Source organism: Rattus rattus, chromosome 2, assembly GCF_011064425.1.
Source record: "Rattus rattus isolate New Zealand chromosome 2, Rrattus_CSIRO_v1, whole genome shotgun sequence".
Taxonomy (NCBI): domain Eukaryota; kingdom Metazoa; phylum Chordata; class Mammalia; order Rodentia; family Muridae; genus Rattus; species Rattus rattus.
The window spans coordinates 162851207-162864293 of NC_046155.1; the positions used below are offsets into that span (position 1 = coordinate 162851207).

A 13087-nucleotide genomic window follows, 5' to 3' on the forward strand; every position below is an offset into this window, starting at 1 on the left:
ACTTGAACTTGAAGTCTTTCAGGCTCCCTCCTCTGTGTTGAGATTACAGGTTATGCCTCCACGCATGGACTGAATGGACTTCTGTCTTAAGTATTGAGCCAGCAGCCAACATAAATGGCTCTTATCCTCTGTAAAGGTACCTGTAGTTAATCCTAGGTCGTTATTGACTTAGATCTCCCTCAGTGTGCCAAGTACTGAAAATGAATCTTTATTGGCCAACTGGGGCATAGACTTGGTCTCTCAGATCACCTACAGTTGGGGTCTAGATGGTGATTTTTTTTTTTTTTAAAAAAGGAGCAAAAGTTGCTCTGTCCCAAGGTTCATTGGCACTCTAATTACTCTCATGAAATTCCAAATAGCATATCCAGAGATGTCCATAATAAGTTCCAGTAGCATCTAGAGTTGCTTTTGCTGTCCCTCACCTCCTGATATGGGGTGGAAATAGTTCCTGTGACATGTCTAGCTGTCTCAGAGGCAAAAGTTAACAAGAATGCTTGTGTTTACTGGATACGTTTCTGTTTGCAAGCATGTGAGTTATCCCCTAACCGTCTGCTCCTTCATCTCTGGCCTGCTTGCTGTGTGGGAAGCATGTCCAATGGGGTGTGTTTACCTCAGAAAACAGGCCTCTGTTCAGAGAACATGAAAGACTATGATGAGATTGCGATCACCTAGTTTCTGTCTTTCTCTAATTTTACATATGCCAAATGATTTTTAGTGGATTTGACTTTAAAATATTAATTTTTTAAAAAGCAAGTAGTAAACTACTACTAAATTATAAGGACTTGGCTGCAACTGGGTGAGTAGATGATGGTTAAAGAAAAAAAAAATCAACCTCAAACCCAATTGGTAATGGGTTCTAGGCCAAAGGTTCCAAAGCCATCAGCCCATTGCACAGGCTTCCTGGTAACCATGCAGGTATGTTTGCTGGGAGTTATGGGTTAATTTTCTTGCTTCCTTTTTTATTTTTTATTTTTCAGAGCCAACTGAGGAATCATGAGAGAGAGCAGCACTGCATGCCCAACACCTTGTCAGTAGCTTCGAATGAGCCAAGAATTTCCCGTGATGCCACTGATGGAAAGTGTGTTCAGGAAGGTATCTGCATTTTCATTAGTGTCTATGAACTGCACAGGATGGTGGCTTTCATTAGGACATTTTTGTGAATGCATGTAATGTACTTTGATGTTGCACACACACACACACACACACACACACGCACACACACACACACCCCTTCATCCTCACTTGTGCCTTGTTAAATACAGGCTGCACTGACAAGCTTATGAGGTGAAAACGCCCTTCATTGTCATGGAACAGAGTGTATATCTCCCCTCCTTTATACTTCGGTGAGAATGAGTCTTCCCTTTGTTCCTAAGGAAATTTTAAGAATTGACTAGAGTACATTACATTCAGCTCTGAGTCAGAAGTAAGAAGTACTACATTCGTAAAGACTTGGCTAGGAACCCGGCAAATAGATCTTATGGGTAAAATTTGCAGGAGTTTGTAAAGCCAGGCTACAGCAGAGAGCCTTGGAAAGTAGTGGGCCAGCTAGCTGGGAAGGTGGGAGCTGGCACGGAAGGCAAGCCTCCGCCCCTCTCCAGCTCCGAATGACCTGCCTGCTGAGGCACAGCTTTTGCAGATGGCAACCCCCACCTCAAACTTTAACTGAGGCTTCCTGCTGTGAACTTACTCTTCTCCAAGTCTGACTCCAGACTTCATCTGCATTATTTAAACACATGCAGGAACCTTTTATGTACTTGTTAGGTACTAGTCGGCTGGGTATCTGGTAACAGGAATATTAGAATCAAAAGATTTAATTAGAGTTCCATGAAAAGGCGGATGCCACATCCAGAGAATGAGGGATTGAGTGTAATAAGCTGTGCTTCCTGGCTTTGGTTCACGTAAATTGATATGCTTTAAATGTCTCCAGTGTGGTACATAGTGTTTATGGGAAATAAAACATATTGGGGTGACTTTCCTTTTTAGATTTCCTAAGAATTAAAGTTAGAAACAACTGCAGAGTAAAATGTTTTACCATAATGTCTCATTAAATTATACCCCAGAAAGCATAACTGATTCCAGAATGTTTCTGAAGGAACTGATTTTGACACCACTGTAGCACCAGAATCCCCTTGTCAAACAGATGCCACCCCCGTAAAACCATCCCAAACAAAAGGAGTTTATGACATGGCATCTGCTTCGGAGGTGGATGGCTGAGCGAAAACAGTTTTGTTTCCTTTCTACAGAATAGCCCTGAATGCCTCTTTTTATTTTAATTCATTATGTTTCCATATCCCTTCTAAAGGAGACATTAAGCATTAGACATGATTGGCCCGTAAATCCTAATGAGGGAATAAAGTGTGTGCGACTCAGTAGCGCCACCTGCAGTTGACTCCAGCAGCATCGAAAGCAAGGCCTTAAAAGTACTGTTTTTTAGCAGATTCAGTGAAGACATCAACATGGACACTCCAGAGTCCCAGTGTTCGCACTTTCCTCTGCTCTGCAGTTTTTCTTTGTGACTTACACACTTGCTCCTGGGTTAATGATGTGTAGATTTAAATTGCATACCACGATCATCTTGGGTTCTGGTTTGGTTTAGGAGTTTTGTTTTTGTTTTATTTACTTACTATTTATTTGCAGTGCTAGTGGTAGGTGCGTGCTGAGTGAGCAGTCTTCAACTGAGCTTCCCTACCCCTCTCCATGATTTTAGTTTTAACCCCACTTAGCTGCATTTGCTGTTCTATCATGGTTTAGCAGGCGTAGTTGATCTCTTCCTACATACTCACACCTGCATGTTAACTTGATTAATTCTATATGGTTGTGATTCCTGTTTTGTTAACAGTTCTCTTAACTATTCTGTAAACTTATTAGACAAGAAGGGAAGTCCATGACTGTGGCTGCAGTCTTAGCTGTTGCTGTAGCACAGACGCCAGCGTGCTTTCAGTACAGAGAACTGGTGTAACTGCGGCAGAAACTCGTTCAGGCTAAAGGCACGGCACACCTATCTTGAGGGGGTTCTCCTGCCAGGTTCTGGGAGCACAGTGAAGGGTGTCACTGCCCTTGTGAAACTGGAAGTAGACCAATGGATATGATGTCAGCAAGTGTCCTGGCACGGCACTTCTGGACTCCAGACAGTGTCTCTTTGTGAAGTTTAAATTGACCTGTCATGTGTGCAGCCCTAGGTTTTAATGCCAGCACTGCAGAGACTGGCTGGAAGTGTGCAGAAAGAGCACAAGGCTCATTCAGCCATTGAGAAGGTCCTCTACATCCCACTCTGTAGAAAGGGCAAATGAGGCCTCGAGAGCACATAGTTTGCTTATTCTCACACCAGTGGTCAAGCAGAAATTAGGCCCAAGTTGTTGAACTTTAAATCCAGTCTTGATTCTATTGGAAACATTTGTTTAAAGTAGCACGGTCTCTCATTCTGTGCTATATTAGGCTTTTCCATCTGTCAGTTTTATTAGTTGTCATTGATCTGTAATATTTCTCACACAAAAAATTATCCAATATTTCACACCTCATTTTTTTTCAAAGCTATATTTGGAACAATGCCATTTATAATCACGTCCAAGTTTTTAACCTACCAATTAAGAGCAATGCTTAGATTGTAATTATGATTAGTGTATTAATGTTATAGATTTACACCAGGAAATTGGGACATTTTGTCCTGCCTGGCAGCACTTATTAACCAAAGAAAATTTCAATTTTAGAAAGCTTAAATTTAACTTGAGAATTTTCTTTGTTGAAATTGCACCATGGGCTTTCTTTTCTTCTGCGATGTTACTTAGATCCTGTGTGCACTCCTTCCCACCTAGGCTTGCTTCATGGCTTGCTTCCTTTTCAGACAGAAAAACAGCTCTTTCCGCTCTGCCTAATCCTTGAGCTTCCATGCTTACCTACTGCCTAACCACACAGGGTGAGGATGCTCTGGGAACCCGCACACAAAGCACAGGCTGTCGTCCAGGGTCACTGCTTATGATGGAGCCCTCATTTGCAGAATGAGCTAGTAGTGGGGCCTGTATCACTGGACTCAGGTTTACTGCACATGAGGGAAGCAATGTATTCAGTCTTTATCTCTCCCCCACCAACCCATCACCCCATTAAGTGTGACTATGCTGAATTGTAGAGCTCTTCAGAATTGGCGATTTCTTTCTCCTTAGTTTAATTAATGGCTGACATTAACTAGTAAACCAAGCAAACCTACATGGTAAAATCCTCGGAGTTTTTGTATGTAGCTTGCTGTGTATGACTCATGGCCACAGTTTATTTTTATTGTGTGTAGATCACTGTTTTGCTCTATGAATGTATGTATGTGTACTACATGAGTGCAGTGCCCATAGAAGCAAGAAAAAGCCATGGATCCCTGGAACTCAGGTCATAGACAGGTGAGAGCCACCGTGTAGGCACTTGGAACTAAACCTGGGTCTCTTGCAAAACTGGCCAGTGCTTTTGACTACTGAGCTATCTCTCCAGCCTCTAACAATACTTGATAATACTTTATTATTTTAGCTTGTTGTCAAATAAATGTTTAAGACACTGTGACCATTATTGATTAAAATAACACCTTTCAAGTTCACAGTGTATCTTGGTTAATTTAGCTACTAAATTAGCAGTCAGCACAACAGCTGAGGGCAAGTCCATTCTACCGAAAACCTGGAACATGGTTACACAGAACCAGCCCAACCTGCCCATGTTTACAGGTCAGATGATGCGGTGTTGAGTTCATGCTTACTGATGGTCTGAGTGCAAGAAAGCCTAGGAAACTGTTTAAAATGTGTTAATTATACTGTGAGAGAGCCTTGATCAAAACTTTGGCACTTAGTATCATAATTACTTGTACATGATGAGGTGTGAATACTCCCATGTGGGTCTTACCAAATTGTGCCTCTAAATCTCTTTCCTTGAAGGGAACAAGTCTTCAACCCAGAAACAGTATAGGTGTGATGTGTGTGATTACACAAGTACAACATATGTCGGTGTCAGGAACCACAGACGAATCCATAACTCAGATAAGCCATACAGGTAAGTGTGCATGACTCCAACATTCTAATGCTTATATTGAAATATTTTATGATAAAGGAATACTTTAGAAATAGTTTGAAATGTATAGTTGAAACACATGTTAAAAACTTAGAAATGGTCACATACTGGTTTTTTAAATCTCATTTAAGTTTGTTGAGAAACATTAAGCATGACCCTCAGTTCAGCAGACATTTTGGGACAGTGGAGATGCTGGAAGATATCTCTGTCCACGGGTTTTATGCTCTCCTTTCCCTTGAGTATAGATTATCACAGCAGTTACTGGTGCTGCAGAACTTGTTACCGTGACGTAAAGGTTGGATTCTGCATATGCCAGCAAAGGCATGAAGGCCATAAATACTTCTGTGAAAAGGGTGTTTTCTGTAGTTTGAACAGTATTGTTTGATACAGTTTTGTCACAAAGGCAACTTGTGTCTCATATGTATTTAGAGAAAATAAGGTGTATTCTTGGCCAGACAACCAGCTGCTAAGCAGTGACTACTGTTTAGTAAACTTGGCCACCCAAGGGTAAAACACTACTTACAATAACAGTGTGAGCATTTTCAGAGTCTGTCCACTCATCATGAAGACATGTCAGGCGCTGTCCGTAGGCTAGGAGCACGAGCCCCGTAGCAGAACAGTTTTCCCCCTGGTTTAACCACTTTAGGTGTGGTGCACATGAGTCTCGGCAAGTTGCTCCATTAATCCACATCGCAGTTTTATCTTTCTCTACTCATGACATCTTTTTATCTGAGACATTTTACACAGCTCCACATAGGTAGGCAGATAAATAGGCATACATCAAACATATGCTGATAGTCACAAGGAAACTTACACTAAATATCATTTGGTACTTGTGTATTTTACCATTTATTAAAGACAGAAGCAGTGTTAATGAGATGTACTTATTTACTTTACATAAAGAATTGTACCTTCGTTGAGCAGTTGAAACTGAAGAGGATAGGCCTTCTTCAGCATTTTCACAGTGGACCAACATTCCATTCTATAATCCTCAAAGTTGAGAACATTATTTCACATGAATACTTAGTACAAATAGCACAAGTATGTTTGGACCATTGCAGAAACTTTGGGAAATTCTTTCTATATCCCAAGCCAAAATTCATTGAAGTCGTTTTTTTGTTTGTTTTTTGTTTTTGTTTTTTATGTAACTCAAGTCCATTTCTAAAGCAGCATTTTTAAAATCGTTCATTTAGCACAGCTCAGTCTAAAAATACAAGAATTTGATAATTATGTACTGGGACTAGGGATGTAGCTCAGTGTGTTGTTTGCTGCCCTTGCAAGTATGAAGTCCTGTTCAGTCCTTATTGTTGTATAAACTGGGCGTGGTGGCAGGGACAGAGCAGTGGTACTTGAAAGTTAGAGGTCAGCAGGTCAGAAGTCAAGGTCATAATCCCTGGCTCAAAGTGCGGTTTGAGGCCAGCATGGGCTACATGAAGCCATATCTCAAAAAGAAAAATAAAATTTTAGTTTCTGTAATAAAACTGTATATGTCTATAAGAGCAGAAAGCTTTGTAGGTACAGAAAAAAGCGCTGCATTCCTAACATCATGTAGTCTCAGGTCTCGCTCGGCTGGCGTCTATGTATCAACTGCATTCATTGGCACTTCCTGATTTCACTAGGGCAGGGTGTGCATGTGTATTGAGAGCTAAGGCCGCGCGGAAGCCTGTTAGAAACAGCTCAGGTTCCTTACAGGCTCGAATGACTAGTTCATTGTCCTGTGCTCAGAAACCCATTGCTGCTGCCACAGTATTTACATTAGTAATCCAGCCCCATATGGGGTCATGACCCAGCTTAAGAGACTGAGATCAAATGAAAACCTGACAAACTTGGTTCTTAGACTGGGGAATTGGCTCAGTGATTAACACTGGCTGCTCTTCCAGACGACTCAAGTTCAGTTACCAGCATCCACATGACCACTCAGAACCATCAATAACTCCAGTTCTGAGATTTCTAAAACCCTGGTTGAGCAGCAAGCACATGATGAACAGATATACCTAAAGACAAAACACCCCATATACATTAAAAAATAATTTTTAATGAGGTTCTAAAATGCAATGTGCTTGTACACTCATGCTTTCTCTTTGTTTCTGGGTGTGTGTGTGTGTGTGTGTGTGTGTGTGTGTGTGTGTGTGTGTGTGTGTGTGTGTGTTTTCAGCTGGTTCTGAAGCTCTGGGAGCGTGTGTGTGTGTGTGTGTGTGTGTGTGTGTGTGTGTGTGTGTGTGTGTGTGTGTGTGTGTGTGTTTTCAGCTGGTTCTGAAGCTCTGGGAGACATTTGGCCTTGCCTTATGTCTCTAGTTTTAAGGTAGGGAAGATTTATTACCAGAACACGATGGCCATTCATTACTTACGGTCTCAGTGCTGTGCATTCTAAGTGAGGACTGGTAGCTGGGATGAGCATGTGGTCACAGGAACACTTTCAAGAGCCTGGTAAAGACAGGCCCAGGCTCTCCTTTCAGCAGAAAGCTTGCCTTGAAGCCTCAGTGCCTTCATTCTTGCATGTAATAGGAGGCCTACCAGATACACAGTTTGGGGAGGAATTCTCTGGGTTCAGAATTAGGTACGTTCATTGAGAAACATGCTGCAAGTGCTATGCTCCAGGTGCTTTACTCGGTCCTTGGACTGTGTTCCTAACAGAAAAGGCATCATCTCTGCTGTCACGGGCCTCAGGGGTAAGCTTACAGTCAGTCTCAGACACCAGTTCTAGGTCCTGATCTGCAGGACAGGGCAAGACCTAAAATCCCCTGCGTTGTCACAGCCTGATGGAACAAGTAGACTATTCATAACTACACGTCTCAACCAAAACAGGAAAACTCAAAAATCAAACAAACACACCCTTGGCTATGCATATAAGGTGTATATGAAACATAGGTAGTTTTGTTTGGATTTAAGTCTCATTATATATACACAGACCAGATAGTGCAAAACGCAGAGTCTGAGCCTCTTCTGCCTGACTCTGTAGAGGAGGCTTTCGCTTTCTCCTGAATAGACTACGCTCACAGTTACTGCCGTTGGCATCTTCAGGATGCTGTGCTTGCTTAAAATAGAGACCTAAAGGGGAGTCACAGCTATCCTAATGCCTTCTTATGTTTCCTTAGTCTTGCTTTCTGTCCTTGCCACTGTTCTCTGAACTGTCAGTTCTTTGTTTCAGTGCATGCCCTGTCCTGCCCCATGGGTTTATGTACTCAAAATACTGTGTCAGGACTTTATCTCCATTGGTATAATCTGTGGCTCCCTGGACTGGTAAGCACACTTTTAGGTATGTGGTTCTAGTGAGGATCGCAGTAGTCCTTTCTGACTTATTTCATAAGCAATCTAGTTCCCTTTATTACAGTGTTTGGACTTGTCCTCAAGTCTACAGTGTACACATTTCTGATTATTACTTTATTTTCTCTTAAGAAAAATGTAATAAATTCACATAGAGCAAGAATGCCTTTTTGCACAGGAGGTTCTCCATGTGTTTGAGCAGCCACTGGTGTAAAGGCTTTTCTGCATGACAACATCTGCTTGCTTTTGGCCTCTCTCTACTGTGGTTCCAGCCTGTCTCAGCCCGCCTGCGTGATCTGGCAGGTACCTGTCATATGTGAGCTCTGCCTGTGCCAGCAGTTAGTCCTGGGCTTCAGTCTGAACCCTCCCACTTAACACGGTTTGGGCTGGATTCTGAGCCCTGCCTAACACAGTGTATGCTCAGGAAAGGCTGACAGCTTTTGATACGCCCAGTTCTGCTCATTTATAAAGTGGCTCTGCTTTGCTATGCGACTTTTATTGAAAATAAATACATGTCAGTTTTTAAAAGATATGCTCGCTTGCTCTTGTTCACTCTTGCTTTCTTTCCCCGTCCCTTCTCTCCCCATTCCCCTCCCCCTTCTCTCCACGTGCTCATGGCCAGCCTCTACTCCTCTCCTCTTCTACTCCTTATTTTCTTTGTCTCATCCCTCTCCCTTGTTAGTCCTTTCATTAAACCTCTCCACATGGAAAAAATAAAATAAAAGAACTGCTAAAATATATATGCTAAATTGTATGCTACCCTTAAAAAAGGGGGGGGTTGGGGATTTAGCTCAGTGGTAGAGCGCTTGCCTAGCAAGCGCAAGGCCCTGGGTTTGGTCCCCAGCTCCGAAAAAAAGAAAAAAAAAAAGGCAGATTTTTTTTTTCCCCCATAAACATTAGTTTGCTCCTAACCAAAACCCTTACAAGATCTAAACACTAAGTTTGATTGTTAGGTGTCTCTCTCTCTCTCTCTCTCTCTCTCTCTCTCTCTTATGGATGTTTTGCCTACATTTATGTCTGTGCACCATATATGTTCAGTGCCCATGAAGGCCAGTATAGGGAGTCCGATCCCCTGGGCCTAGAATTACAAAGGTTTGACCAGCCACAGGGTGCTGAGAATTAAACTCAGGCTTATGGAAGAACATCCAGTGCTTTTAACTGTGAACCATCTCTAGACCCTTTGCTTAATTTCCTTATCTCTCTGTCTCCCTCTCCTCCCTCACTCTTTCTTTCCCTCTACTTCTCTCCCCATCTTTCCTCCTCTTGCTTCCAAATGTCTTAAATCAACTTTTTAATTGAACATAACATAATACATCCTAGAAATGATACAGATCCTAAGTTCACACTTGATAAAGAATCACAAATTCTTGTCCACCTTTTGACAGCACACCCTTCTTGGTTTTCCTGTCATCAAGTGCCCTCGGCTCTTTTCCACGAGCACCATCTTGACTGTAGAATCGTAAATAAGTTTTGTGGGTTTCAAACTTAATAGAAATAGAACCATATGGTACATAGAGTTTTGTGTCTTTTTATTCTTAATTCTATGTGTGCTAATACATTCGTTTCTGTATTACACTCCATTGTCTATGTCTACCATCATACATAGCTGGGGTGTAGGTCAGAGGTAGGGTGCTTGCCTATGTGCACAAAACTCTGGGTTTGACCCCTGGATCTACCAAAAAATGATTATTTACTCATTCTATTTGTGGTAATTTGTATATGCTTGGCCCAGGGAGTGGCACTATTAGGAGGTGGAACCTTGATGGAGTAGGTTTGGCCTTGGAGGAAGTGTGTCATTTTGGGTGTGGGTGGGTTTTAAGACCCTCATCTTAGGTGCCTTCAGAACAACAGGTAGAACTCTCAGCTCCTCCAGCTCCATGCTTGCCTGGACGCTGCCATGCTTCCTGCCATGATGATAATGGACTAAACCTCTGAACCTGTGAGCCAGCCCCGACTAAATGTTGTCCTTGTAAGAGTTGGCTTGGTCATGGTGTCTGTTTACAGCAGTAAAACCCTAACTAAGACTATTATTGATAGATTTTGGATTGTTGCCAGATTTTCTTTCTTATTATGAATCATTCCATCTTAAACATTCCTTCACTTGTTTGGGGTGCACATAAGCCCATTTCAAGTGTCAGCAGCTTCCAGGAGTTGTAATGTGAGCTCCTGCCCTCCTTACTACTGTGTGGATGGGAGCACTAGTCCCTGATGTGAGAGCTGCTGTGTATCAGCATGGTGGCTTGTTTGCCTGTCCTTAGTCATATGCAGGACTTCATCTTTATTCTGCATGGAAGTCCTTGCTTGGGCACTGCTGACACTGTCCTGTGCAATGGCTTCTCTGATACCTGGTGTACAGAAATTTCAACTTCTCTGTGGGCAGATTTGTTCATTTGTATCTAACTCTGAAAGTGGCTTTGATTTTTCTCAGGAATCCAGGAAGTAATGATACAGAAGTAAAAATTTGGCATAACTAGAATTAATAAATAAATAAGCCTTAAGAACAACAGTAGGAAGGAAGAAGAAAGCCTTCAGGTTTCTGGCAATGGGAATAAAAGAGGGTCAGGCACTGTGGTCCGTGTTGGCAGTGATGAGTGGTGTGTTTGAGAACTCTGGACCAGACCATGTGCTGAGGTCTCCAAATGAGTGCTCACAGCAGCCTAGTGGCAGCTACCAGAGGCAGGTGGCAGGCTGGGATACATGATGGACCTTATCCCTAGCCACACATGAGCCACAGCTTGAACCCTTGCTTTAGTAAGCCTTCCTGCCTGGGCTGCACCCTTGAGACAGCATGGCTCCTCATCAGTAGTGTGAAATAGCAGTCTCTGCTTAGGGACTTGGTCGGGGATGAGGAGAGGGCACATTCCACATGGCAGGTCTGGGTCTTCTGCGGGAAAGGTTCTGCTGGAGGGTAGCAGAAGCTGGGGCTTCATTTGCCCAAGGCTCCCTCACCAGTCTGAGTTGGCACTTTGTTGGCTGAACTTAATCAGGAACATGTCCACGGGTGCCCACATTTGTATATCATTGTCCCTCATGTCCCATAACAGTGTTTCCACATAGCCTGTGCACATGCTCCTTTGTGTGTCAATCAACTCTAGATTGTAACATCTAACAGTGTCAGTGCTGGCTCCATGGGTGTTGTTTAGGGGATAATGGAGGAAGAACATGTGCAGATTTAGTGCAGATGAAGTTGTTTTTCCAAACGTCTTCGACCTGTGTCTATGGCACAGCACGCTATCATTTTTGACTTGAAAGCCCCCTTCCATCCCCACCATCACGGTTAGACTTACATCTGCTTTAATTTGATTTGAGCAGTGGTATGGGTAATGGGGGTTTTGAAGGGGAGAGCTGAAGGAACTTCTTCCCACGGTGGCAGGAACTTTTTAAAGGCAGCTCAGGCATATTGTATAACTTAAATCACCATTTTTTCCAATTCTTATTTCTTAAAAGCATAGAAAATGAGAGCTGGAGAGTTGGCTCAAAAGTTAAGAGCACTAGCTGCTTTTGGAGAAGACCCAGGTCTATCTAGCACTCATGTGGTAGCTTATAACAGTTTCCGAGTCCAGTCCCAGAGGATTATATGCCCTCATCTGACTTCTGTGGATATTAGATATGCACTGGTGCACACGTGCACAAAAACAATCAAATAACAACAAGAAATGCATAGAGAATAACTTATATGTAGAGACACGAACTCAGTTGCAACATTTCTATTGAAGTTCTATACTCAAGCCTCCCTAATACATCATAAGGCAATCAGCTTCTCCTGTCTTCTCCTACCTGGCCCTCTCACAGCAGTTGTATACTTAACTCAGACTTGAGCAGCTAACCAAGGGAGGGCCCAGGTCAGGGAAATACTGGTTTCAACCAGCACGTGTGGAGTTATGGAAGTTGCCTTACTAGTGATGAGGTGTACAGAGAGTCTAAGCATCACCTGTCAATAAAAAAGCCAGCCAGCGGTCAATGAACTGAGGCAGGAAATAGGAGGGAGGGAGATGAGATGGGAGATGAGCAGAGGAGACTTATGTAAACCATCAGGTAGAGGAGCTCCACCAGACATTGAGGATACAAGAAGGAAGAAATGAGGTGGGACTGAAGGAGAGGCAGCCAATCAAGTGGTAGACATAGAATAGATTAAATGTTTAAATAAGTTAAGAGCTAGTCAGGGAATGAGCCAAAGCTTATAGCCTAGACATTTAATAATAATTAGTCTCAGAGTCATTGCTGATGGGAACCAAGTGGCTGGGAGGGAAAACAGTTTATTTTAACAGTGAAGAGCCTGTAAAAATAATTCTAACTTATTTTTTAGCTGAGACATGAGAAGCCTAAGATCTCTCTTTGCATTGGCTTTCTTTTGATGACAACATTCTTCATTAGGAAGAAATGATGTTTTATGCAGCTATGGATGGAGTGTTATGATCAGTATAGAAAGTGGTTGGTTATGTCATTCCAGGGCTTTGAGCCAGCCATGGCTTATTGATAGGTTATCAGGACTAACCAGCAGTTGACTATTAGAATGTTGGCTTGTCTTCTTATGTCTTAGTGATAATTTTGACAGATATGCACAGTTGACGTGCCCATGGCTCTGTCACCAGCAACAGGCAGCTCCATTAAAGGAACAGTTCAGCCTGGTGACAGCTGAAGCCAGGGTGTATGTGCCCTGGCCACTGCTGTCTGGGTGCTCCCACCCATTCTCCCAGTGGATGTTGTCCTAAGTGGAGGTAGGACATTGCTGACCTCGTCGTGGTCGTGACAGGATGTGATCAGTTAGTCTGTTAGGAATTCCTTC

The 13087-nt window shown here is 42.7% G+C and overlaps 1 protein-coding gene across 4 annotated transcripts in view; it reads left to right on the forward strand.

The window, feature by feature from the left end:
• Znf507 (zinc finger protein 507) overlaps positions 1-13087 on the forward strand; it is a 32868-nt gene that overhangs the window by 10019 nt on the left and 9762 nt on the right. For all 4 annotated transcript variants that reach the window (XM_032893842.1, XM_032893841.1, XM_032893844.1 and 1 more), the window contains 2 exons: positions 978-1092; positions 4905-5019. In XM_032893842.1, the coding sequence (XP_032749733.1) occupies positions 978-1092; positions 4905-5019 (230 nt within the window). The remainder of the gene's footprint in view (positions 1-977; positions 1093-4904; positions 5020-13087) is intronic.